The sequence below is a fragment of the Poecilia mexicana genome, unplaced genomic scaffold, assembly GCF_051168715.1.
Source record: "Poecilia mexicana isolate PSO_F unplaced genomic scaffold, ASM5116871v1 scaffold_2, whole genome shotgun sequence".
NCBI classification, from domain to species: Eukaryota; Metazoa; Chordata; class Actinopteri; order Cyprinodontiformes; family Poeciliidae; genus Poecilia; species Poecilia mexicana.
Window position 1 is genome coordinate 35,306,092 of NW_028263371.1, and position 26,249 is coordinate 35,332,340.

Below are 26,249 nucleotides of genomic sequence, written 5' to 3' on the forward strand. Positions count from 1 at the left end.
TATGGAATAACAAACTTACAATTACCTTAAAAATCATCTTAGAGTGCAGCCTGCACTGACATAATGTGTGACATAATGTGACATGATAGGGCTGGAGATATTGGTGAATAGCATTGCGATATAAGCCCGATAATTGTTGATTAGTTTATGGATAAGATAAGAAGGTTCAGAACTTTGTCAGTTTTATTTTGAAATTCTTTAGATGGACCCAGAGCTGAATTGTTTACTTCCGGTGTTTAGGGGGCGGCTGAGCAACACGGAGTCCTACCTGTCAAAATGTAGTTCTAGCTGACATAATAGACATCCAGCAGTCCTCCAACCGCTTCCTGTTCACCGAGGTGGTACTGAAACACGGTAGGTTGTCCTTGGACACATTTTACTGCAGGGGTGTCCAAAGTCGGTCCTGGAGGCCCGGCATCCTGCATGTTTTAGTCTCTCCCTGGTTTTACACACCTTCATCAAATGATGGCTCATTAGAAGGCCTAAGCAGAACACTGACTTGCTGAGGTTGTTACAACTAAAACATGCAGGATGCCGGGCCTTGAGGACCGACTTTGGACAGCCCTGTTTTACTGACTGCTCCTTTAGCTCACCGTAGTTTGAACGAAGAATACCGTCAATACGGAGGATGATGAAACATACCCTGGCAACAACAAAGCAAGAAGTCTACTCGGAGGTGTTTTGAGTTACTTGCAGATTTTGATTCTAAGCGAAATCTGGACATAAAAAAGAAATGAAAAAGATATGGCTACTTGAATGTTGGCACTAAGAAAACGAGATTGCAGAGAAATCAGCTCTTAAAGTTCCTACCCAACTTTTCTCCCCCAATCTGCTCTTGGGAATATTCATTCACATTACTTTGCAATAACAGTAAATTAATATTGAAATTCTACAAAATACAACCACAGTATATGTTCTTGCAGAAAAAATAGTTATGTATTTTCATAAAATGCAACATTTTAAAATATAAATGTCAAATACCTGATATTTGACATTTATGTAGTAAAGAACATGTAGTTTGTTCTTTACTACACGTGTTTGATCCATTAATAACATGTTAGGGCTATTTGCAATTTAGAAGCATAATAAAACAACAATAGAATTGAGTTGCTTTGGCAGAAACAAAAATCCTCTTCTGCTCCATTGAACATAAACGTTATCTTCCCATTTCTATTAGTTGTATTTATGTATTGTATTTATTTGACAAATAAATTACTTGAAATTAAAATAAAATAGCTTTTGACAAGTGCAGAGCATCATTAGCAACCTAAGTCACAACAAACCCAAAAAAAATCGAGCCGTTCAAAATCGAATTGCTCATGAACGTCACATCAATACTCTAAACAGGTAGTTTACTTATCTAAAAATCTATATATTTTAGAGGTAATCAGATTTTGATTCATTTTCCAACTAGGCTGTGAGCAACTGTTTAGGTAAGGAGTCATGTAAGAACCCTGAACTCTTGTGGGAGAATTCTCCATGGAACGCACTGGAAGGCAGGGGTCCCCAAGCTACAGCCCGCGGGCCGGATCCGGCCCCCTGAACAATGCCGGATCCGGCCCGCCTCCTCATACCATAGATCATTCAGTGTTTTTTTTCATATATTGTATTTTCTGGTTTATATGTGGATTTTTCTTCAACCACCAGGGGGCTTGAGCAGATGTGAAACTAACTTTCCCTCAATGGAATATATACTAGTCAGTCCCAGTCACCGTTTCACTCATGGTTTTTTCCATTTGCATTCTGGGTAAAAATCTATCTGAAAGCGCGAATGTTTCGTCACCCCACATCCCCCGTTGACAAGAATTTTCTAAGGTTTCTTTCTCGAAAAACTAAGACCGGCCCCCGACCAGAGAAAGGAACAGCTATGTGGCCCTTGCAGGAAAAAGTTTGGGGACCCCTGCTGGAAGGTTTCTCAGCTGTCCTGAGAACAGCATGATATTCCCTCAAATAAGAGGAAAAAAACAATGAATGTAACATGTTCAACAATGTTTTCTTTCAGACCAAAGGAAGCCTGACATAAATAATCATTTCATTTTAAGTGTTATTGGTGCAGTTAGTAGGTGCGGGTGTGGCGCTCACTGTCTCATCACCATCATATCACACTCAGCAGAGCCACAGCAGTGCAGACCTAGCTCTGCGTGTCAGAGGCATGATATGTATCATAAGTGTTCCAAAAACAGTAAAAGCTCTGCAACTCACCCAGAGAAACTGAATAATGTCCCTGCAGACATGAATTCCTCTAATCACATAAGCAGTCCTGCTGTTGTTTTCTTTTCACCAGTATCTTTATGCTGGATATTGTCATCTCCAAAGTATCTTTCTTTCTGTCGCCTTTATCGGTGTGGATTGAGTGATGTGTTCGAGTTATTAATAAGCCATCTGTTTACTTCCAATGTGCAACTTATTTGAAAAAGTTGCACATTGGAAGTAAAGCCCAGTATGATAATCAGCTTTGAGTTCCCTCCCACTCAACACACACACACACACGCACGCACGCACACACTTTATGAAATGCCTCAGATTTACTCTGTAAACAAGCTGACTTTAGTCACAAAGTTTATTATTTTAAATATCTGAAACTGATATTTAAAGCATGGAGTGATTCCTTCATGAATTCAGCAAGTATATTTGGGGGAAAAAACAACAACACACTTTTCTCAGAAATTGGTGCTTTTTATCTTTTTTCTCAGTTTCTGCTCTACTGACTTGTTCATACATTTGTCATTTCATGTCACATACAGTGGTTCTCCATGTGATGGCTTTACTGCAGGATTGATATTAAATTAGTTTCAGGTTAACACAATTAAATGAGTTATTAATTATCTGTCTGTCCTTTTAAACATGTGGTTATAACTATACATCAGAAATACTGAGGCAGGTTAAAATGTTTCCTAACATTAAATCTCTAGTAGAGCATCATCTCCTGAGCAGATCGTCCCTAGAGACATAATTCTTCTTTTATGCTACTTTGCTCAAAATGTTCCCTGACCTCAACAATTAGCCTTTCCTTCTGTGAAAGCAGAACAGAGCCCATCCTGAAAGCAGGTTGAAACAGAAATTAAATATTTTTACTCTTTTTCTCAGCGGACGCTGTTCAAAGTGTTCTGAGCTGTGGAGCATCAGTGTCTGGCCCGTTGCCACCTGTGTGTGGGGAGCTCTAATAAAAAATAATGGCTGTTGACCGTATCTTTCATGCTCACAGTCAGTCAGCAGCCTCAGGTTATCGCCTCTGTGACTCCACTTAGCATAATTGCCTCTTAAAGTTTAAAGGCAGCCAGATGACCAGAGGCTCAGTGGGGATGTTGGACTTGTTTTGTTACAGAGCCCCCTGGTGTTTGTCTCATTAATGTGTCCCTTCTGCAGGACGGTCAGGCTAGCCTTGGACCCAGCAGCCAGGCTAAGTGGTGTAATAAGGAAGAGCGTTTCAGTAATCCACATTTTTCAAAAGTTTCTGTGTTTTCCAGAGGAGAATAGAGCTGAGTGGTTATGATGTCATGTGAATGGAACTGAGTGTGATGAGATATTTTTCATTCCATCACCAGGGTTGTATGCTGTGATTTCTGTGGAAACGTTTATCCAGCCCTTTAAAAATCAACTGGTGAGAAACGATCAAACAAGTCAGATTGATACATCCAGTCATCTGCTTTCATTTTGGGATTTTAGTGATCTGTTTGAAACATGGAGCTGTTGGACTGATCAAACAACCAACAACTTCAAGAATTTTTAAACAGATTAATTGCACAAGTTCAAGTTTGTCTTTTCCCGTTTCTTGCACCTGACCATCTCAGAAAACTGTTCTTTCAGTTCCTTCAGAGGTGAAGGCTTACACCTCTTTTAGAGCAGCTGGTTTTTCTGGAAGTTGTCATATTGATTTGTTTCTGCAGGCGTAACAATGACCATTCTGAACCTGTCCTTTGCTGCCTGTGGTTTTATGGGGATCTACCACCTGGGTGCTGTTGGGGCCTTTCTTCGTCATGGAGACAAGCTGCTGGGCTCCCTGAGGGCCTGTGCAGGAGCGTCAGGCGGCGCGCTGGTGGCTGCTGTCCTCATCACAGCTCCAGATAAGCTGGAGGTTGGATGGGTGCAGACAGAGGATATAAATGTATGATTGATGTCAGACAATTTCAGCATGATATGTCTGTTTCCTTCCTTCAGCACTGCACAGAGTTCACCTACAAGTTTGCTGAAAGTGTGAGACAACAGAGGTTTGGTGCCATCACACCAGGATTCAACTTCATGCTCATTCTACGGTAAATGCTAAAGTTAAATGCTAAATGGCAGCTGCATTCTTAAAGTAACTGGCCTGTAGTTAGCCATGTGTGTTCTTATTTTGCCTGTTACAAAAATCACACATGTATCAATCAAATTAAGAATACACGATCCACTTTTTTCACTTCTGACTCATATTTGAAGTTTAGTATGGACCGATACTGATCCGATAAAGAAAAACAATTGACTTAAATGTTTATTTTGTTAAACATACATAAATGTACTGATAAGTCAGCACCAGTGCAGCATGCTGAAATACACCAATAGCTTCACAAGCTAACAAACATGTAGAAACAAAATAGATTAAAATATAATCTGTTTTCTAGGTCATATTTAGGAGTTCTAAATACAATATAAAATAAATAACGGAGCATAGAATTAGACTGAATAGATCTGTCCTCTTGGATTGGGCACATTGTCACGATATTGACTTTTTTTTTCAATATCTGGATGATGCTGATATTAACACTGGATTTGTGCATCTCTAATAAAAATCTGAAACAAGTATGGCATGCAAGAAGATGCCCTGCTGAAATGGGAGACCTTAAGTCATAACCCAGAAAGTACAGAAAAATGTGATAGATTGTGAACTACCTTAGTGTTTGTGTGTGATGTCTCGTTGACATCTTCTGACCAATGTGTGTCTGCAGGGAAGCACTAGAGGAGATTCTGCCCAGTGAAGCTCACAGTCTGGCCAGCGAACGACTTTATGTCTCTATAACTCACTGCAGGAGTGGGAAGAACCACATCGTTTCCAGGTTTCCCTCCAGGGATGAGCTCATAATGGTCAGTGTCCACCACACACACGCACGCACACACTCTTCCATAGCTCATTGTCTGTTTAGGTCACAGGAAAATTATTTGCTTTCTTGTTTATTAATGTCTGCAGGCTTTGCTTGCCAGCAGCTTTGTGCCTCTCTATGCCGGGCTCAGACCGGTGGAGTTCAGCGGGCAGGTAGCTCCGTTTCTGTCTGTAATACTGTCTAAAATCTGGCTGTGGTTTTTATTCTGAGACACTCGCTGACTTTTATTAGAAATGGATTGATGGAGGGTTTACGGACAGCCTGCCCATCCTGCCTGTGGGGAGAACCATCACTGTGTCTCCCTTTGCTGGACTGCAGGATGTGTGTCCTGTCCACAGGGGGCGCTTCAACACTCAGCTCAGCCTTGCCAACATGAAAATTATGGTGAGTAAATAGCATTAACAATATCTATACTTGGCATAAAGTGTTTTTAAATGTCATTATTTCTTTGCAGTGATGAAAAATTGCTAATCAAACACTGATGCGGGATGCCTTCATGTTTAAGCTAACATTTCCAGGCAGAAAGTGTCAGGATTGAAAGCATTTGACATGAAGACTTAAGGAGTTTGGGTTAAACATATTGGTAGACAAAGGTGTTTTTTATCTTAAATGTAAAATGTTATGTATATTTTGTGGAAGTTTGGTTCATTTACTTTCTAAATATGTCTAAATATAATTAACTTTTTTTAATTATAAAAAAGTTATTTTTTTATAGTAAAAAAATAAACTTTTTTAATTAAAAAAAGTTATAATTAAAAACTTTTAATCTAATTTATTCGATTACTAAATTAGTTGACAATTATTTCAATAACACATTAAGATTAATTAATGAAGATTTAAAATTTGCTATAGTCAACCAAAAAGTTAGTTTTTGATGTAAAATTTGACAGACAATAAAACATTTTAGGTATGTGATAGTAATCAACAAATTTCTTGACTGCCTTATGAAGAATCAAACACTGAGATTGTTTGCTAGAACCAGCATTGACAGAACATATCCTGCAAAAAAAAACTCCAGAAGAGAAGAGTGATTCACAAGTTGTATTATTACTGGTAAAGATGAATATCTTAAAACATGTAGTTAATGTTCTAATTTGAGATAATTTCCAGAAACTAACTCAAACATTTGACCTGTAACATTTCAATATTTTCCATAAATATTGAAAAAGTCCCTATGTTCTTCCTTTGTTTTGTTCTTGTCTCCTTCTTTTTCTTCCCTCCCTTCCAGTCTTTTTCTTGTTGAATCTTTCCTTCCTCATCCTTCTCTCCTTCTGGTTTCATTCATGTGTGAAGCCTCCCTTCTAAATTCACAGTGAATATTTTTATTTTATATTTTAAAGCAAACATAAGAACTGAAAAAAATCTGGAATATTAACATTAGAATTCAGACTGTATTCGGTTGTAAAGGACAACTCTTAAAGTTGCTAAGTACAATCCTGAGTAAGTTGTTAGAACTTTCCACATTGAATGTATATCACTCTTGTTAGTTTGTGATGATTTTTTTATTTAATATAATTCAAGTTATTTTATATGTAGGTTCGATGCCTGCTTCTGTGACAAGGTTAATGGTCTTTCTAAAGCTGACTGTGTGCACTGATGTTTTTTTTTATGTTTTGTGGACTAAAGTTGAATTCCCACCAGCCTTGTTTAGTCCGCTTTAATGGAACTCTGGTTCATTTGTCTAGAACGTTCCGTTTGTTTGGGGAGGTGTGAATGAGAAACTGACCAAAAACACGAACTCTGGTCCGACAACAAACCTTAGTGTTGGTGTGGTTGAAGTGAACTCTGGTGCGGTTTGAATGCATATGTGAATGCCAAATTCACATATTCACTGCTCCAAATGCAATCTGTTGCTTGCTTTCCACAGTTTTCCATGGAGAACGTCAAACGTCTGAACCAGGCTTTGTTCCCTCCATCCCTCAGGACCATGCATGCCATATGTGAGGAAGGCCACACTGACGCTGTGCGGTTCCTGAAGCGAGAAGACCTGATGAGCTGACCCTAACCCTCAGGTTGATGCAAAGCACCATTTACAGGAGACTCCCGACTTCTTTAGGGTTATTTTATAGTGTAAATGAGGGAAGACGCTCATCTTCTGCTGACTGGAGCAGAACATCATGCTGGTGCCTCATGTGGACATGGACTACTCATCAATTTTCCAAGGAGCCATTTCATTTCCTTAACTTGAAGGACTAAGAGATCATGGGGGCTGGAAGCTTTGAAGTGCTTGATGTTTCTGCAGGGTTACTGTTTGGTTTTCCTCCAGCAGGTGGAGACGGGAACCAAAGATCAACTGAGAAAAGCTTTCATTTATACTGTATATTATTGGCATGAAATGATGGTCACAAATACAATAATTTGTGTAAAAGTTTATTTTAATGACTGTTCTATCCATCCTACTATAATAAGGAACTAAGAAGGAAGTTCTTCAAGAAATTCTATCTTTTCGCAACTGTTAGCTCCTTTTCTTTATTTTAACCCTAAAATGTATTTAACAAGATACATTTTTATTTTGTAAACATCCTATTTAAGTGAAACAGAGATCCCTCATCACCTCAGTTGTCTAAGAATAAATGATTTATTTTACAGTTAATACATTCTTTCTGTGTATGTAGAGCATTTATTGGATGTTAAAAAGTTTAAGGGTTATTTCAAATGATTTAAATCACAGTTCAGTTAGTTTACATTATTGGCAAAATTCTGTCTGCTTTATAAATAGAAAGCTGAACTTCAGTTGCAGGTCCAGACTGTTCATCGATGAACAGAGATCTCTACTGCCTGTTTCTGGCTTTCAATACATCTGTAGATGACTTAAAACAGATCAAGTAATTCTGTCACCGGCTTTCCAACAGGTTTTATTAACAGGTCACATCTGCAAATACATAAAGAGCCATTTTATAAGTATTTTTAGCTCCAAGAATTCACAAAAAAGTTATTTCAAAGTCTGTTGTAAGATACAGATCCTTCCAAAACTATTCATTATGAAAGAGAACCACTGACTCATATAAACTAAATATTTTCTAGCTCAAACATTAAAATGAAGTTCAGAGACTTCATCGTAATCTTGGATTTTTCAGAATGATGGAACATTGTGTCCAAGTGACGGACAGGTCAAAATATTCAAATTTTATACAGGGTTTCCCCAGTGGCGCAAAAAGTGGGTATGCAGTGCATGCGACGCATAGGGGCGCAGCACCAGAGGGGGCGCCAAAACCCCGTCTGGAGGGTGCCAATTATGTTTTCCCATACACTTCAGCGCGCCTTACGCTCCTTCACCTCACCTGCGCGGAGACCAGAACAACTCGTCCCATGAAGCTTGGGCAACCAAAACATGAGTTTTGGCTCTAAAAGAGCTGATATGAAAACTCAATAGACACGAAATCAAAGAGCTACTAAAACCACATAAATTAAAAGTTTGTCCCTCTGTATCCAACTGCAGAGATGCGCTGTGCAGCGGGTCTAGCTCATCATACAGGGCCGGTACTTCATACTCTACGAACCAGACCCTAAAGTCTGGATTGAGTTTTTTTCCCCTTCATTAATGACACACTTTTATTAAATACATTATATGTATCATGGTAATTCAGGGTGAGTTATATTTATAAATGAATATCCTTGTTGGACTTTTACTTAAGTGTTATTTTCCTTCAAGATACCTTACGCTGGAATAAATGCCTCTAAAATAAATACCTCTCTGGTTAAACCACTACTCCGTGTTGAAGCAGAAACGATACAACGTTCAACGTTTTCTGTCATCTGACAAGTAATAAGTCTTCTCCACTTTATTCACCAAAAACGTTTTTTTTTTAATTCACCAAAAACTGATCTGTAATCTGGAACGTTCGCTGCGTTGAGCTCCAGTTAGCCGCCTTATCTCTGTCTGAGAGGCAATTGCGTCATGCGTCACGGGCAAAAGGTCAAAGTTAACAAGGTGACCGGGGGGCTAAAAACCCCAACACAAAACCAAATAATTTTAGTACATGTTATGTGTCAGAAGAGGGCTTAGGAAATAATACCAAAAAAAAAAATTAAAAATGACCAAAAGGGATACTTGGGGGCAAGAGGGGTAGGTGCTCAAGCACCCCTAGGACCCCCTCCTCCCACCCCCTGCACGTGCCTGACTCTAGTGATATAGCATAGAAACATGTAGAAAAGTTTTAAAATCACAGGCTACATTTATGTCACAGCAAGAAGGTTTTCTTCTTGGCAGCAACAGCAAAATGATATTAGAGTTGATGGAAACCCATGCAAAGATAATAATGGTTGTCATTTCTTTAAGTGGCTTTGGTAGTTCGACCCTATGACTCTTCTGGTCAGCCCAGCAATCTCGATTCACTTTAAAAGCTTCTGATAGAATGAAATGATCCAGAAAATAATGCTGCAATAACCTCATAGAAAGGTTGAATATTTCTTTATAGCTGTGCAGAGGTTCTAAAATGAAATTCCCACAAAATAAAAGACCAGATAAATGTTTACCAGTGTGTCTATGTGAAGATAGTGATGGTGAGCAAATATTTACATCTACTGTATAAAGATTCTCTTGATAAATTTAGAAAGGACTATAAAATTACAGACTTCTAAACTAAATTGTAGACTTAACTTATTTGTCTACTCTTATTAGACATTTAATGTAGAATTTTTCATTCTTAGTTTACCTTTGTACACCGATTTTCTTTCTTTTTACTTTTTAGCCATTTCTTTGCCTTTAGAAATTTGGGAAAAATGAACTTTTTCCATATACAGAGCCTACATGATTAACACAAACCCAGCTCTAACAGAAGTTAAACAAGTAGTCACATTTTTATAATTGTTATTTGTTTAATGTTTTGGTGAATTGATGTTCATGGAGCAGAGTATTGTGATGTGGCCATGAAACATTTCATATGAAACATTTCCGCTTTTATGAATGTGCAGTGAGAAGAACTCAGTCATGTTACAGAAAACATGCCTGCAGATGTTGGCCTCTTGTTATTTCAGCCGCTTTTGTTATTTGCAACGGCCTTAAATTACAGCTCAGACCTTACTGATGATCCCCAGCTTGTGTTTTTCTTCGTTATTCAGCTCATCGTTTCCCCAGTAATGAAACGCTGAGTGGGCGGCTGTGTGGACACAAACAAGCAAACGGCGCCCGTTCTGCATCATGATGCTCAGCTTTACACACCTGCACAGCTTCCAGCTGTGATAGCCATGCTCTGGTTTACTGAGAAGACAATGGACGCTCGTCAGAGTGAGCGTTTGTCAGCTGCCCGCTCCATCCAGCAGGTGTAATGGCTGCTTTTAACTCCGTCTCTGCAGTGCTTGGCAGCAACACAGCTTATTCTGAGGCAGTACTCATTACACAACAGCTACTTCAGGGTTTTTGCCAATCACCCTCCTATAAAAAGGATGTGACATTGAACTATACACTCTCATTTATATGCAGATTTTAGCACTGAGCTGCATGCTGCTCTGTCATTGAGAACTACTTTCCATGCAGTCACTTTAACCTGTGCAGCACATCTCTGTCCTCTACAGCTGAACATTTCATATGTAATATTTTCATATTTGTATATAATATGATTATATACAGTGCCTTAGTGTGATTATAATTTAGTGTCAACGTTTACTGCACAGTAATTACAGATGTTACAGATCACAGCTGCACTTTGTAATCCACAAATCCTTTAGACCCCATCAAAAAATAGTTAGAAGTACCTATTTTAATAGTTGAAACAGCAAATACACCTTAACATGCATTAATACATAAAATGGAAACCCTCCTAGATCTACCATAGAAGCTTTTATCCATGGTCTTCCCTTGGGGATGCAGCCAATCAGTGGCAAGAAATATTAATGCTGCTTTTGGAGTGGCTGTGTTGCAAACACCAGCCATAGCATGTCATGCAGTGTTGTGGCTAGTTATTTTAGCTTCCTAAGCTACATTTTCTTTAGAATATTTTAGATCTTTTCTGCTAAAAATTCAATGAACAGTCTAATTTTCCAGTAAAAGTTTGGAAGAGCATTCAACAGAAAACGTTGCAAAAAAAATCTACTCTAGTTTGTGTTTATGCTGCAAACCAACACAAAGTAGCACATTAATATGAAGTACAACCAAAGCGCAAGATAGCTTTTCTATGTTTTTATTTTACTTTATTTTTAATCTGATCCCTGACTTTGTTACAATCGTATTCCTCTGATGAAGAAACACATTCCAACACCAGGGTGCTTCTAATACTTGCTTCACAAGAGGGACGACACATGCAATGTTTGGTTTCACCACACAGTTTTTGTGTTGTTTTGTGTCCCAAAAACCTTCCAGAATTAAAACCTTTGGATCCGTCAGAACTTTACACTGAAGAACTCCATCTATCCCAACAACATCTGATCACAATGGTTGTAATTTATTACATGACCAAATGACATGCAGGTGATTGGGTTTATGTAATATCTCCAGCAATGCCCTTTTACTTTAATTATGATGTTATAAATTCTCTCCAGTTGCTAGTGGAGCTGAATTGTTTTACACATCAAAAGCCAATCACTCTCAATTGCATGTTTTAAAATATCTTTTTAAATTCATTAAATTTTTGCATAGTATGAATTACTCGCATTGTATTTTTGAAGGTCTGTGTGAAACTGTTAGAAACTGTCTCAGATGACATCCGCTTAATCGAACTCAGATATACTTCATGTTTTAAACAGATAGCGTATTAAATCCATTAGGTTTACAGAGTGCAGACTTTATATACAGTACAAAGAAAATTATAGAATATTCTTCACAAGTTTCATTCCATGCCATGTCATAAACTCCGTTTTTCATCCTCCTTATTCCTGAAAGTTAGTATTCTAGGTGGATTGTTCTTAATTGGATTCAGTTTTTTGTTTAGGTTGGGCTTGAAGAAGTTTTGTATGGAGGTCGTCCACTGACCCCGGGTCATTTGTCCTGTTGGCACTGACAGAGCTGTGTGAAGGTGGAGCAGCAGGGCTGCAGCCAGGGCTTCCACATGATGTGTGCTGCACTTAACTGGCTCTCCACAGGCTTCACTGACCTCTGATGGACCTTCACTGCCTGCTTCATTGCAGCAAGAATCGAGTAGAACGCCGGTTCTGTGTCAGCGGTGAGTGGCCTTGACTCTGATGGGTCCTTTGAGAGATCAAAAAGAAGTGGAGGATCGTGGTAGGTCACGTGATCTGGTGTGCAAAAGCAGACATGTGTGTGGAAACAGGTTGTTTTATCTGCTGGATAGAAGTCTGGGGTGAAGTAAAAGGCTTTCCACACGGAGCTACCTGTGGGATGATCAGGAAAAGCATGTATGTGAGATGACAAGGTGTTTATGGACAGAATAACATGAAGCTAAAAAATATATCCACAATTAAAGCAACTCTATATTGAGTCAATCTAAGAAGGATGTAATCGTGCAGAAGGTCAGTTTTGCACGATTCTAACACATCTAAGGAGGTGGATGGAATAACAATCAGGAAGGACTTCAACTCAAATTCAAAGGCAGATGGTTGAAACGGCACAGTCCAGCAGGACAATGATTCCAAGCACACAGTCACTGATTATAGAAAGTATCAAAAAGTCTAACATCAAGTTATTGGAAGAGCCCTGATTTCACCACTCTGAAAGGTTCAAGGACATGTTGTGTTGGGAGACCAGCTGAGACTGTACCAGTTCTGTTACGACTGGTCACCTTATAGACGTCATTCTTATTAAATGTGTGGAGGTTCCTCCATCTTTTCCCCAGTGTTAGTATTTATTAAATGTTTTCATATAATATATTTTGAATTTCACTTTTTTTGGTGGTGGTTATTGCATTAGGATGTTTACTATTATGGGTGCACACATTTAGTAAATACCTTATATTTATTTAACTATTTTGTTTGCTGAGTTTGAAGGACTGGCTGGGGGAAGATGATTGGTTGTAAGGCAAACCAGGAAGTGGAACAATCCATCAGGCTGCTGGAAGCAGGGGGCTTGATGTTGAAGATTCTTCCTCTCTCCACTAATGGAACAATCGCTACAACATTTTTGGGGTTAGGTTATTTTGTTTTTATAGTTGTGTTAAAGTCAGAATGTTTTAGTTTAAATTAGTCATTTATGTTTATTTGTCTTTGTCTTTTCTCCCACCCCTCCTCGGTTGTGTAGGCTAACCTGTGTGTATAAATTCCCCTGTGTGTTCAGTAGTGAGGTCAGTTTTGGTTTGTTATCCTGAGTTAGGTATGCCTGAGTTGATTTCTTTTGGGCCCATTTTGCTATATTTTTGAGATTTGTTGTTGAAAACCTTTTGTTAATAAGTTTATTTTTAAATAAATAGAACATATTTTTTTATATATGCCTTTGTCCTTGTGCCTTACTGGTCAGACCATAACAAAATGTTTCCTTCAATTTTCGAGAGTTCTTCTACAGAACTGACATTGAAGATCAGTTACCTTTTCCTGGTCAGCTGTTCCATGGTGTTTGGCTACATGTAGTCACTACCATCTAAAACCTGCTCTTTTTTATGGGTCCCATAGGTTTATATGTACAATAGCTGACTTTAAAAGCCCATCATATTTTAGAGCTAGAAAACCTAAAAACCTTGACACTTTCTGTCAAAATAAATCCCAAACTGCTTTGCAGTGTTTTTCGGCAGATACTTGATTTTAAAGACATTGTTATTACCTAGAACCACAAACTGTGACCGTTTATTGTTGTAATCAATAAAACTGGTTGTTTTTGTCCACAAAATAAACCTATCCAAAAGGAATTAGTTGAGCACACGTGAAACTTGATTTTAATTGGCCAAACACAGAGGATATACTAAGAACAATTACATTCTCCCATAGAAGGATGGGAGTGGAACAGGTGAAGATAGCAGATTCTCCTCACCTTACACTCTGTTGCAAACTTTCCAATGAAACCACTGGAATCATGGCTTTAACTGAAGGACCAATCTAAAACTGTGTTGTTGTTTTGTTTGTAATGTTTTCTCTTATGAGTTCTCTTCTAAAACTCTTTAGAAGCAACTTCACTTTGAGCATAAAGAAAGTCTAATTGTATATCAGCATGCTACCACAAGTCAAACAGTAGCTTAATGTGACACTTAGTTGTAAAGGGAAATGGTAGTGTTGATGGTTGACTTTGTGCATCAGAGTAAAAATGCTGGTCAGAACTGGAGCAGAAATTACAAGAGTAATTTCAGCAGAAGTTTTCTTTAATGCTACTGTTTTTACAAGTACTTATTCATTGGTGAATAACAGGAAGCAAGAATCACCATCGAGCACTGAAAAATCCCCAATGGTGCAGATTTAATGAGAACTTTCTTGCCACTATCCAACCCTGTCCCCGTTAATCCAACCCCGCTGTCAAATGGTTTTGATTGGATAATTCTTTTCCTTCACTCCAAATATGTAGTTTTACTCCCGCAGTGAAGTTAGTTTTAAATTGAATGTTTGACAGACGGCTTTTCATAACGTGCTGTCAAAACAATAAATATTTGTTATGTTTATTTATTCAATGATTTAGCAGCAAATGGATTTTTAATTGAAAATGTTAATATATGATATGATAAATTGCAATTGATTAATATAGACCCTGCAATTAATTGAATTAAACATTTTAATCAAGTCCCACATATGAATTTGCAGTTATTGTCCATTACTATTCTTCAAAGATTTTTTTTACTTGGTAAATTGAAGTGTGGATAAAACCACAGCATGAAGTCAGAACTTTCTGTATCGTGGGACTTACTGTTTGGAGGATGCCATCTCACTGCGTTCAGGTAGGAGTTACAGTAATGAAACAGAAATTCATGGTTGGACCTTTCAGCTCTTCCCTGTAGCAAATCCATGAGGTCGTGGCCATCAATTTCCCTACAAAAAAGAACACACAGTCAGCAAGTCGTGTGGCAGAAACACACACAACCAACAAAACTCCTAAACTCAAGGTTGGTTTTGATTGGCAGACGTGTATGCAGACAAACCTGTCCTGTGGAATTGCAGCTCCACTCAGATGAACAACAGTAGGAAACAGATCCATGTTGCTGGTGGGCTCATCTATCTCTCTGCCACTGGGGATTTGACCCGGCCAGCTCAGAATTCCAGGAACCCGGATCCCTCCTTCCCAATTGGTAGACTTCCCTGCTGCTCAAACACAGAACACAATGTTCCAATGAAGCATTTCTAGTTCCAAAACAGAAATTCTTGGTTGGTTACTATGGTAACAAAGGGCTTCATAAGGCCAGACTCCTCTGTAAGGTTACAGCATTTTAGCAGCAGATGAAGTTTCAACAACATTCAGGACAAAGTTTGTTCTGCAGAGGCAGAGGCACACTCTGACCGGAACGTTTTCTGGAAAACCAGCAAGACAAATTTAGAGAGTAAAAGAAGCAGTTGCCATAATTCAAAAAGACTGTTTTATCCTTAAAACTTCCCTGAAAAACAATAATAATAAAAATTTTATTTGCAACATTTGGAAAAAAATGAACATATGGGAACACTATGAAGACACTGTCCCACTACCCAGTAATAAAGAAAATGTACATCAGAAATTTAATATATGATTTTGTTGTAATCTATTGAGCTAAAGGTAATATAAAGACCTTCACAAAAGTATTCACATTCTTTTGAAATGACCTGATTTAGATCAAAACATATGCGTTAGAATGACCCAGTCAAAGTCTAGACCTAAATTCATCTGAGACAATCTCCATCCAATCTGACTAAACTAGAACTTTTTGCAAAGAAAAACAGGTAAAGTTTTATTTTGTATATGAATATGACTATTGGCAGATTGGGTTTTTAGCTGTTTATATGAACATTTCAACACATTTGGGGTCTGGCAATAACAGACTCTGAACAATATCAACTTTAGCCAAATCCTCTTTGTGATATACCTTTATATATTCCATTCCATCCTCCATGCACCTGGCCTGCAGCAGTCAGCTCCTCTAGATGAGCACCCTGGTCTGAAGTCAGATAAAGCAGAGTGTTTTCTCTCACTCTGAGTCTGTCCAGTGTCTGCAGGATCTGGCCTGGAAGGAATCAATAATTATCGTTAGGTTTTCTGGATTCCATCTGATGAAGTCATGAACACCAATGTTTTGTGACATAGTTGAAAATAAAGTATAAATGTTGCTGATCTCAAATAAACGTTACATTTTAGAACATTTTCTAATGCAGGGGCAAAGCACAACTCATGTATTGAGGCCCTAGTCCTCATGCCAGTGGTTGCAGGTTCGATTCCCGGTCTGGTGACATTTGCCGCATGTCTTCCCCCTCTCTCATAACCCTCTATCCTGTCGAACTACTTTCAAATAAAAGCCACTAGAGCCAACCAAACCTTTTTTAAAAAAAAAAGCACAGCAGCAAATAATTGTATTTTGGGAATTTTCTTTCTTAAAGCATTCCACTAAATAAATATTACTGTGTGCTGAAAAAATATTAATATTCCACCCATATTTCCTATACTATATTCTTATTCAATTGCTCTGACCCACCAACACTCCAGTCCACTTCATGAACAGCATCTCCATAGACACCATGACTGCTTGTTCCTTTAAACGCAGCAGAAGCAAACAAGGCCGTGTGAACTTGTAGGTAGGACAAAAACAAAAGGAAAGGCCTTCCTGAGTTCCTGCAGAGACAGACAATAACTGATTTCCTATTATTTATTGAGGATGTATTCTTAATGCTCTTGTTTCTTAAATACATAGAGAAACTGTGGATATACAAGTTTAGTTAGCCCTTTGTCATTTCAGATTAAGTAAAAAAGAATTTCACCTTTAATGTGTCACTTAAACTGAAAAGCAACTAAATTTGTCAGAGAGAAGCTGTCAGAAAATGACAAAGTCCAACTAAAGAACAGACCATTATGTGGTCACTACCATGTTTTAATGTGGGCATCGTGTGATGGATTCTGGTGCAACCAAAAGTAAGTGTTCAGTTGTACCAGACCATCACTCCATCACTCATTCTTCCTCTGAGTTCAGAGAAATTCAGGTCAAAGTATTAGTTTATATGCGAGGGCGTTTTCCATGGGGTTCCTTAAGGAAACTTTTAATTTGACAAACATGTTTCTTCTGTCTGGAAGCAATATTAGTGATCTGGAATGGATCAGACAGAGTCCTGACTTAAATCTGTGGAGGGAGCTAAAAATTACAGCGATGGTTTGGTGGCCTTCCAACTTCAAAGATAATCACCAAACACGAATCCTTAAAATACCAGAGGAAACATGCAATTAGACGAATATGTTTAATGATTATACAGAAGGCTATGAATTATTTTTCTGTTAAATTCATGTCAGCACTCCAACATGTTAAAATTACTTCCAGTCTGGAGAAACATTACTTTGTAAGCTAAATCTACCTGAGCCTAACTTTAAACACTGAGCTACATGAGCCGAGTTAAAGTGCCATACCTCTCTATGAAGTCCACTGCCTCATAAGTCATTTTCTGTGTCAGGTTTTCTAAAGTGAACGGCTGCTCCACAATGCTGTGATCTCTGAAGAGAATGCAGTTCAAATAAGGAATGATCTTGATAAATCCTGCTACCAGTATGGTGACCCCAGCCAGCACAGACAGCAGACCCAGGATCAGTCGTCTTCGGAGCAGGATGAGACCACTCCAGTGGAGAACAGCCGCACTGAGCAAGGCTGCTCCCAGCGAACCGTACGGTAAGTACTTATGGATTTGGAAAACAGTGCCGTGTCCAGGCTGGCAGTCTCGCAGGTTAGTTAAAGGGATTCCGAAGAAGTAATCAAAGCCATGGACACTGGGATGGTGGCAGTGATCATCACTGCTCTCACAGTTAAGTCCAAGGTGCCATTTCCCTGCAAAAAAAATTACATTTGCATTAACTCCACATTGTCACCACTTACAAATTAAAAGTTAGTACAAAATTTCACTTTCTGTTGCTTACAGTAGTCCAGGTGAATATTTGAGTATTGCTCACCTATAAGAGCTGTATTATAACCCTGTTGTTTAACAATTTTAGCAAAAGTAACTTCTCGCGCCAGTAGACCTCCCGACGCTGCGTTGAATATAAAGACCCCTGGTCTTAAATTACCAGCTACACCTGTTGGAGAACAGAATGGGAGAGAGAATGTAATTCCTTATTTCATTTTTAAGTGCAACCAGTCAATTGTGAGTTTGAATGCAGAGAACTGTACATATGCATACCCCCATCAAACCTGAGCTAAACTCAATGAGCTCATTTAGTTTGATTTACTTCTAGATTTTTTTCCCAGTGGTAAAATTTCATCTAAAAGCAATGCAAGTCGTGGATGCCAGGATCTTCTGGGGACAAGCCAGGTGTTTTGACGTTCTCAGATACAGAGAGTTGTATCGCTGCCATCTTTGTGTAGAAAACTGCTTTGTCATGTTATTTTAAAGAAAGCTACATCATTGACTCAGACATGATAAAATATAGTGCGAAGTCAATCTGAAAAAGTTTCTGGCAATTATGTCTTGAAACTGGCAACAAATAGAAATACAAAACAAACACCACATTGACTCTGACAAATATCCACAACTGATCTGCCCCTGTTCTAAAGATTTCATACATATATTCTCCTTTAAAGGAGCTTGCTTATCTAAGGGCAGATGTTTAAAAGACAGGACATCCACTTTGACCAGCTAAGCTACAGCACCATGTAAATGCTGAACTGATCAGTTCTCTAAATATCAGAATCCATTCTGTTTGGAGAAGTTGGGAGCTCACCAACAAGTTAGTGTCAATCCTACTGTTTTCCATGAGAATGCTTTCAACTCCCAGATTCGATTGGTACATAACTAAAAACTGTGTTTTTGAATTGAGATTTCAGATGTTTCAGTTATGTATTCTGGTGTTTCTGGGTGAACTGACCTGATCTTATCGGGTATCGTCCCGTAAGGAATGCTGCTCGACTTGGAGTGCAGAGGCTTGCTGCAGCAACATGGTGAGTCAGCTTCACCCCTTCTTGTGCCAACTGGTCAATATTGGGTGTCCTATAAATCACATGATCAACAATAACAAGTCACATTCAGTGGCCTTTCAAAGTTGGGTTTTTACTGAAACTTGACAGGAGCAACTGAAGCCTGCATGTGCTGAAGAAAACACATTGACTGAAAATTAGAATGTTATTGAAGCGTTTCATGATTTCATTACAGCACACCTTTACATTGGTAACTGGGCATTGGTTGTGGTAAATGCAGACTTTTGCATCCACCCTATTCCAGAGCATTCAAAAGATCACCAAAGGAGTTTAAGTCTAGGAAAAGTGTTAGTACAGACTGTGAATCAATGAACTTGCACACCAAAAATCAGGTCAAATTTCAACCTTAGGGTGCTGCAAACATGCCACAACCCATATATGGAGGCCTTAATCCTTGATGTGGCCGTCACAAATCTGAATCTTTCCCCTTCTCTCATTACCCACTGACCGTTCTCAAATAAAGGTCACCAGAGCCAATAAAAAAATTCAGTCTATATGAAAAAGCACAACCCTGTTAATCTTTAAAGCTGATATTCTGCCAAACCAATCTGATGTTGTACCTTAATGTTGTATTGCCATAACACCCCAGGTCTCCAATTCCAAGATCATCCAGCATCATTAGGATGAAATTGGGCTTGATGTTTTCCTGTAGAAGCACAGATTTCCCCACCAAGAGCAACATCAGGAGCAGATAAGGATGTGGCATCAAAGCGGACATCATTTTGACCAGTAGAAAGTCTGAGGAAGATACAGATGAGCACACTGGTGTGATGTGTGTGTTGTTCAACACCTTAGTCTTATGTGTAGAAGGCACAACATTTCTGGATCAATATTATTTGGAATGATATCAGCATATCAGAAAAAAAAACATGACACCAACTAAACACAGGACACTGGGGACCTTGTAGTCATTAACCTGACAATGAACTCCTCTGTACTAAAGAATTGCAGATACTAATGCGAGACCATCTGCTGGCTTGACATTTGTCATTGTTACAGCCCTGGGCCTTGTGGGCTGGGTAGCAGGTGCTTTTGTCTGTGTTTGTGCTCCTCCCCTTTGGTGTTGCTGGTCTGGATGATTTGGAGCAGAGTATTTAAACCTGGCTGTCTCCATCTTCTGGGTCGCCTTCGGCATCCACTCTGCTGCTTGACGCTTGTGGTGCTGTTGCCAGGCCTCAGCTCCCCTCCTTTTGCACATTTGAGTTTCTCTTTGCTTTTGCACTTCAACAGTTCCATATGCACTCATACAACACATCCAAGCATTTGCATTACACCACTGATACTGACATCCACAATCCATTGTTGTTTATGTTAATAAATATTCCTTTTTATGCACTTTAACCACTGCATGGTTTCCAGTTTTGTTATGACTTTGAGCCAGTCGTAACAGTCATAAAACAGCTAAATGACCCAGAACACCAGCAAATCTACAACAGAATGACTGAAAAGAGAAGAAACACAACAACCAGTCAAAGTCCAGACTTTAACTTTGAGAAAACCGCCTACAAACCTGCATGGACTGAAGAAACAGAACAAAGACGAATGAGCTTAAGTTCCTCCACAATAATGTGAAAGAGAGAAATATACAAGTTCTCTGCAACTTCACAAAGCTCAACATACTAATAAATCTTGGATTGCATTAGTGATCCCTGTTTTTTATATTATTTTACCTTTACTTAACCAGAGACTTAAAACAAGATTAAAACCTATTTTCAAGGGAGCCCTCTCCAAAAGACAGCAAAGGTTATACAATTACAAGTATGTACACAATACCATACACATGTTTACTGAAAACAGTCACAATTTCATTAGGTTATCTCTAGTGAGCTCAGTCTGAACTTGCTCAATGAAGTTCAGTTAGTTTCCAGTCTTTCTGCAACATGAGCAATTCTGTGCAGGAAATGATCAATTGCAAAGAGTAAAAATCAACACTTCAAACAAACCTTCTTTTCCCTTCGCATATTTCTTACCATACAGAACATTTAAATCCTCTAACAACACCATTTTATTTTTACCCAATGAAATCAAACTATTTCCTAAATTATCTGTTAATAGTACTTCCTCTGTGTTCTGTGGACATGTTTTTCACTTTGCTCCAATTCATCGCCACAGGAGAGAGCTACAGCAATGACACGTTGGAACAGGTCACGTGGTGCGTTACTTTGTCTTTGTGTACCGTCTCTGTTGCTAACCGTCTACATGAAGAACACGCAGTGCAAAATAAACAGTCTGTTTCCTCTTACCGTGCAGATCAGCTTGCAGTCACATACACAACAAAAGAGCAGGAAAGGCTGGTTGCCAGTAAATCAGTTTCACGTTCAATTAGAACAGTACTTCCTGTTTGAGTTTCAAAATAAACTTACAGTGCACAGAGGTATTAGAACAGTGTAGATCTTTAAAAGCAAAGTAATCTTCTCCTGTTAGCTCAGTTTTTACTTAAACTTCAATGACTGTCAATATTAGTTGTATCTAATTTTTATTTATCTTTATTTTTATTACTTATCTGCATTTTTAGTTATGCTCAAAGTTATGTCAGCTGCCTTTAAGAAGCTAAGAGCTCAGAGCTGAAGAAAATAATATGCTGGTTATCCTCCCACAGAAGCACAGGTTTTGGCCAATGTTTGCTAAACATTGCATAAGAAGGACCAGAGGGGTTGAAGAAACCCAGAACCTCATCCAGGAACTATTAAACCCTATGTGGGAACTGACTGACACCTCAGGTCTCCGCCTGATCAACCCTGAGAACATGACTCATGTGTGGCAAGTGCAGCAGAAGCACCTGCCATCCACCTGGTGTTGAACTGTTCACCAAGCTTTGCTCAACACAAAAGGAAGATAAAACAACCTAGATAGCACAGAATGATTGAAACAACATTGAATCAATGTCAGCCAGAAACATTGAATCAACGTTGAACGCTGACATTGAAACAACATTGAAAGTGGTCGGTGACTTGTATGTTGAATCAACGTTAGGGTTTCAACCATAACTGACATTATATCAATGTTGATTCAACCATCATCTGTATGTCAACTTGTATGCATATTTGTGTTGATAGTACATTGAATCAGTTATGAATCAATGTTGATTCTACATTATATCAATGTTGAGTCAACCATCATCTGAACGTGGATCTGCATCCGGATTTCGGTTGATTCTACATTGAATCAATGTTGATTCAACACTCATTTGACTGTGGATCTGCATGCATATTTGTTGATTCTACATTGAATCAATGTTGATTCAACACTCATTTGACTATGGATCTGCATGCATATTTGTGTTGATTCTACATTGAATAAGTTAGGAATCAATGGTGATTCAACCATCATCTGAACGTGGATCTGCATGCATATTTGTGTTGATTCTACATTGAATCAATGTTGATTCAACACTCATTTGACTATGGATCTGCATGCATATCTGTGTTGATTCTACATTGAATAAGTTAGGAATCAATGGTGATTCAACCATCATCTGAACGTGGATCTGCATGCATATCTGTGTTGATTCTACATTGAATCAGTTAGGAATCAACGTTCATTCAACCATCAGCTGAACGTGGATCTGCATGCAGATTTGTGTTAATTCTACATTGAATCAGTGTTGATTCAACACTCATTTGACTGTGGATGTACATGCAGATTTGGGTTGTTTTTATATTGAATGAAAGCTAAGGATTTATGTACATTTTACGTCTGATAGGTCTACATCATAACATGCCACTAAAAGTTTCTTCACTGGTGTTAAACACTGTATTATTGGCAGATGATGCGTAAACTGTGTACAAAAGTTTAAAAATGACAACATGGGTTTGATTTAACATTTTATTTAAGAAAAGAGGGACAGATCTTTAAACATATTTGATTCCTTTTTGACTGTCAAAACAACAGTATGTTGTCCACAGAAGAACAGAGTCCATGAAGTTAAGCTTTGTACTGTATGAAGTAGGGAAACAGTACAAGTTGTGGTAACCCCAGTTTGACTCTGGTTGGCGTCACTTTGATTCCTTGCGATGTCTTCCTCACATTCTGGCGCATAATGAAGCCACTTCTTGACAATTTTGCTGCAGTCCTCAAGAGTCAGCTTTCGGTCAAACTGCAGAGCAACAGCTGAAAAAAATAAAAGTGAGGAAGGTGCCAGTTAGAAATATGATAAACATTTGAAAAGTTCTGAAACACAATGAAAGATTAAACAGTGTACTGGTTACAGGTCTGAGAACAAATACAAACCATATAGTTCCCCATGTACACTCACTGTTAAATTAATATCTTAATCTTTCATTAATATTTATCTTAATGTTTACATATACAACTGCATTTACCCATCAAGCTGCAGTATAGTGTAGGATTTATGATATTGATATTAAATCAATATTTAAAATAAAGGGCTGTTTATCAGAAAACCTAACAATAAAACTCAGGGAGGATCAGGTTTATTTAACACACCAGAGACAAATAAATAGAACAAAAGGTGATTTATAGTGTAGTTGGAAAAATTATAATTTTTACAGAATAAACTTCCATCAAATAGCTGGTTCAATCTTCCATCAACTACAAATATTTCCAAATAAGTTGATTAAATTCCTTAAAAAGTGTCTATATGCTAATAAAGATCCCACACAAGTAATAATAGTCCAGTTCAATTTAACCAGTTACCAATCCAAGGATCAACAGACTGGATCAGTCATTAGCAGGTTTAGTTCAGTGTTTCACCTGCCTTACATGTTAAATGTTTCCCTTCTGCCTCACCTGGATTGAATCTGTGGATGATTAACAACCTTCTGCACTTCTTGATGGCTGCAGACGGTCATGTAATCATCCAACTCAGCTGTTCTGGTACAGAGGCTCATTTAAGCACGACCCTAAGCATATCATAATAAAAAGTTAAAAACAAGTGATTACTATCACAACAATTTAAAGCCCACCTGGACCAGCCAGCCTTACACTTCCTTGTCCACCACATGTTCTCCAAGACCAAACAATAGGCCCCGCCCTATTTTAAAAACTCAAATCCCACAAAATCTCGCAGGATTTCATACTTAGGCCTGGAGTGGTGGGTAGGATGAAAATAATACAAAAGGAGACATGACCTCAATTATTAAAAATATCCGTTTTGCCCCAAAATAACCAGGATTACTATGGGCACAAAACAATGCCCTTATTTTTCAATAAACACATTTAAGATCAAAGTAATATTGAAAAACTTACCATAAAAGTGCTCAGCGGAGAATTCAATTCAGAAGCCGGTAGCAAACAAGCCAGCAGCAAAGTGGCTTTTTGGTTGGGACAAACCACAAGTGTAAAATTGGGGAGGTGGACTGTACAACTCCTAGTACAGACTTGTAGATGTTTTTGTGTCAACACATTATGCACAGTCAGTAATAATATTTACAGACAAGTAAGAAAATGTACAGAAAGGAATCACAACCCACTGTTCTCAACATGTAGTGCTTAATTTGAAACATGATTAACCCCCACCTAGTAATAAAATGTTCTGACCCAGAGCTCAAGGAGGGGGAGGGAAGAAGGGATGAGAGGGGGTAAAGAGGAGAAGGTTGGGAGGAGCAGGTGGGTGGGGGAGGTTTGGGAGGGAGTAGGGGGAGATGAGGAGGTAATGAGGGCTGCAACAAACTGCCCAGATTCCACACAACAGTAAATAAACGTTGAATTATAGTTAGAATGGTTGATTTTTGGTTGAGGTCAACAACTGACGGTTGATCAACCATCAAACAACCATCCACCTCCAGCCAAGTAACCAATGTTGAAACTGTGTCATTGAGTCAATGTTGTTTTGTGGTTGAAATCTAATGAATTAAATGCTAATGTCTGATCAACGACTGATCAATGTTGAATTAATGTTGAATCAATGTCAGCTCTTTTGCCACACCCCTTCCCCTCCTCTCCTCCTCATCAGAGCTCTGGGTCAGAGCATTTTATTAGTGAGTGGGGGGTATTACATTCTAAATTAACCTCTGTAAAGGATAGTGGGTGAAGATTCATTTCTGTACATTTTCTTTCTTTTTCATAAAAAAGTCCTACTGACCATTTGTGTGTGATATATTGACACAAAAACATCTACAACTTACTACAAGGAGTAAGGAGTGGAGCAGTCCACCCCCGCCATTTACATGAGTGGGATGTCCCAAACACACAGCCACTTCGCTGTTGGCTTGTTGGCAAAAGATGTTAATTCAATGTTGAATTGCCATCATGTGCAATCTGGGCAGGCGCAGAGCTATGGGGGGGGGGCTTAAATATCTGATTATAGACTGAGAAAGTCTACTGCCTGTTGAGAAAGGTCTATTTAATGTTAAAGTTACTTTCCCTCAATGGAATATATACTAGTCAGTCCCAGTGACCGTTTCACTCACGGTTTAGCCGATGTGTTTCCTGGGTAAAGATCAACCAAAAAACGCAGACCAACCTCCCCGCCCCTCGCTCAACAGTTTCTGGTAGCGCAGGCGATAAACGTCAGGGGCCTGGTGATTCGTTAGGGGTCCGGTAATTAGCCCCGCCCCCCGGCCCAACGCTGACTTGTTCCGCTAGTGAATCTGGGTACAGAACGGAATCACAACTCAGTGTTGTCAACACATAGTGCTTAAGTTAAAACGTGATTAACCCTCACCTAAAAGGGGTTGTGCAGTGGTGGCGCAGGGGTTAAGCACAAACCACAATCAAGGACTCAGTCCTCAACACAGCTGTCACAGGCTCAATTCCTGACCTTGGCAACCTTTGCTGCATTACCCCCCTTCTCTCATTACCCACCTTCCTGTCAATTAACCATCAAATAAAGGCCACTAGCCAAAACAATCTTTTAAAAAATGAAAAACCCTCACTTAAAATTAAAGTTGTTTCACCTGATTGAGGGATAGATGGGCCCAGGTGGGGGGAAAGAGGTGTGTGTGTGTTTTTGGCGGGTGGAGGGAAGGGGGTTGGGCATTTGAATGGCAGGCGGCGGTGAGGGGTGCAAAAAACACCTGAACACTTTGATTACTAGTTTTTCCTCAAGGCAAACTGACCTGCATGCTTTCAGTTCAGCAAAACCTTGTTAATCAAATGTTAATTAAAATCATGTGTGCTGAATTAGGGAAATGGCTAAAACTTGCAGGGCAGTGTGCCTGCGCCGGTGCTGAAAAACACTGGATTCAATGTGGCATTTCAATCAATGAATGTTAATTGGCTAGAATTGAATGGTTGTTTGATGGTTGATCCAGCTTCTGTCGTTGACCTGAACCATACA

General features: G+C 38.8%; 2 protein-coding genes and 1 long non-coding RNA gene across 5 annotated transcripts; 1 reads left to right on the forward strand and 2 right to left on the reverse strand.

Annotated features, from left to right (window-relative positions):
• Nucleotides 1–219: 219 nt before the first annotated feature.
• Nucleotides 220–7,674, forward strand: pnpla4 (patatin-like phospholipase domain containing 4). Of its 3 annotated transcripts, XM_014976643.2 has the most exons (8): nucleotides 226–354; nucleotides 3,546–3,601; nucleotides 3,888–4,075; nucleotides 4,159–4,253; nucleotides 4,923–5,058; nucleotides 5,162–5,227; nucleotides 5,307–5,459; nucleotides 6,943–7,674. In XM_014976643.2, exons 3-8 carry the CDS (start codon nucleotides 3,896–3,898, stop codon nucleotides 7,072–7,074), a joined length of 762 nt encoding a protein of 253 aa, XP_014832129.2. In that variant the 5' UTR covers nucleotides 226–354; nucleotides 3,546–3,601; nucleotides 3,888–3,895; the 3' UTR covers nucleotides 7,075–7,674. The 3 variants fall into 3 exon arrangements, with proteins under 3 accessions (XP_014832128.2, XP_014832130.2, XP_014832129.2); XM_014976642.2 differs by lacking the exon at nucleotides 3,546–3,601 and having other exon boundaries at nucleotides 220–354; XM_014976644.2 differs by lacking the exon at nucleotides 3,546–3,601 and having other exon boundaries at nucleotides 220–354; nucleotides 6,999–7,674.
• A 3,504-nt stretch (nucleotides 7,675–11,178) lies between these two features.
• sts (steroid sulfatase (microsomal), isozyme S) lies at nucleotides 11,179–21,451 on the reverse strand. Its single transcript, XM_014976640.2, has 10 exons — nucleotides 21,253–21,451; nucleotides 19,570–19,747; nucleotides 18,901–19,022; nucleotides 17,989–18,111; nucleotides 17,455–17,866; nucleotides 16,535–16,671; nucleotides 15,932–16,069; nucleotides 15,020–15,179; nucleotides 14,788–14,909; nucleotides 11,179–12,341 (listed from the first exon to the last, which is right to left on the reverse strand). The coding sequence occupies exons 2-10, from the start codon at nucleotides 19,728–19,730 to the stop codon at nucleotides 11,989–11,991; spliced, it is 1,728 nt and encodes a 575-aa protein (XP_014832126.2). The 5' UTR covers nucleotides 19,731–19,747; nucleotides 21,253–21,451; the 3' UTR covers nucleotides 11,179–11,988.
• Nucleotides 21,452–22,820: 1,369 nt separating this feature from the next.
• On the reverse strand, nucleotides 22,821–24,209 carry LOC148160814 (uncharacterized). Its single transcript, XR_015765964.1, has 2 exons — nucleotides 23,759–24,209; nucleotides 22,821–23,119 (listed from the first exon to the last, which is right to left on the reverse strand). It is a non-coding gene; the product is annotated as an uncharacterized LOC148160814 (long non-coding RNA).
• Nucleotides 24,210–26,249: the final 2,040 nt, after the last annotated feature.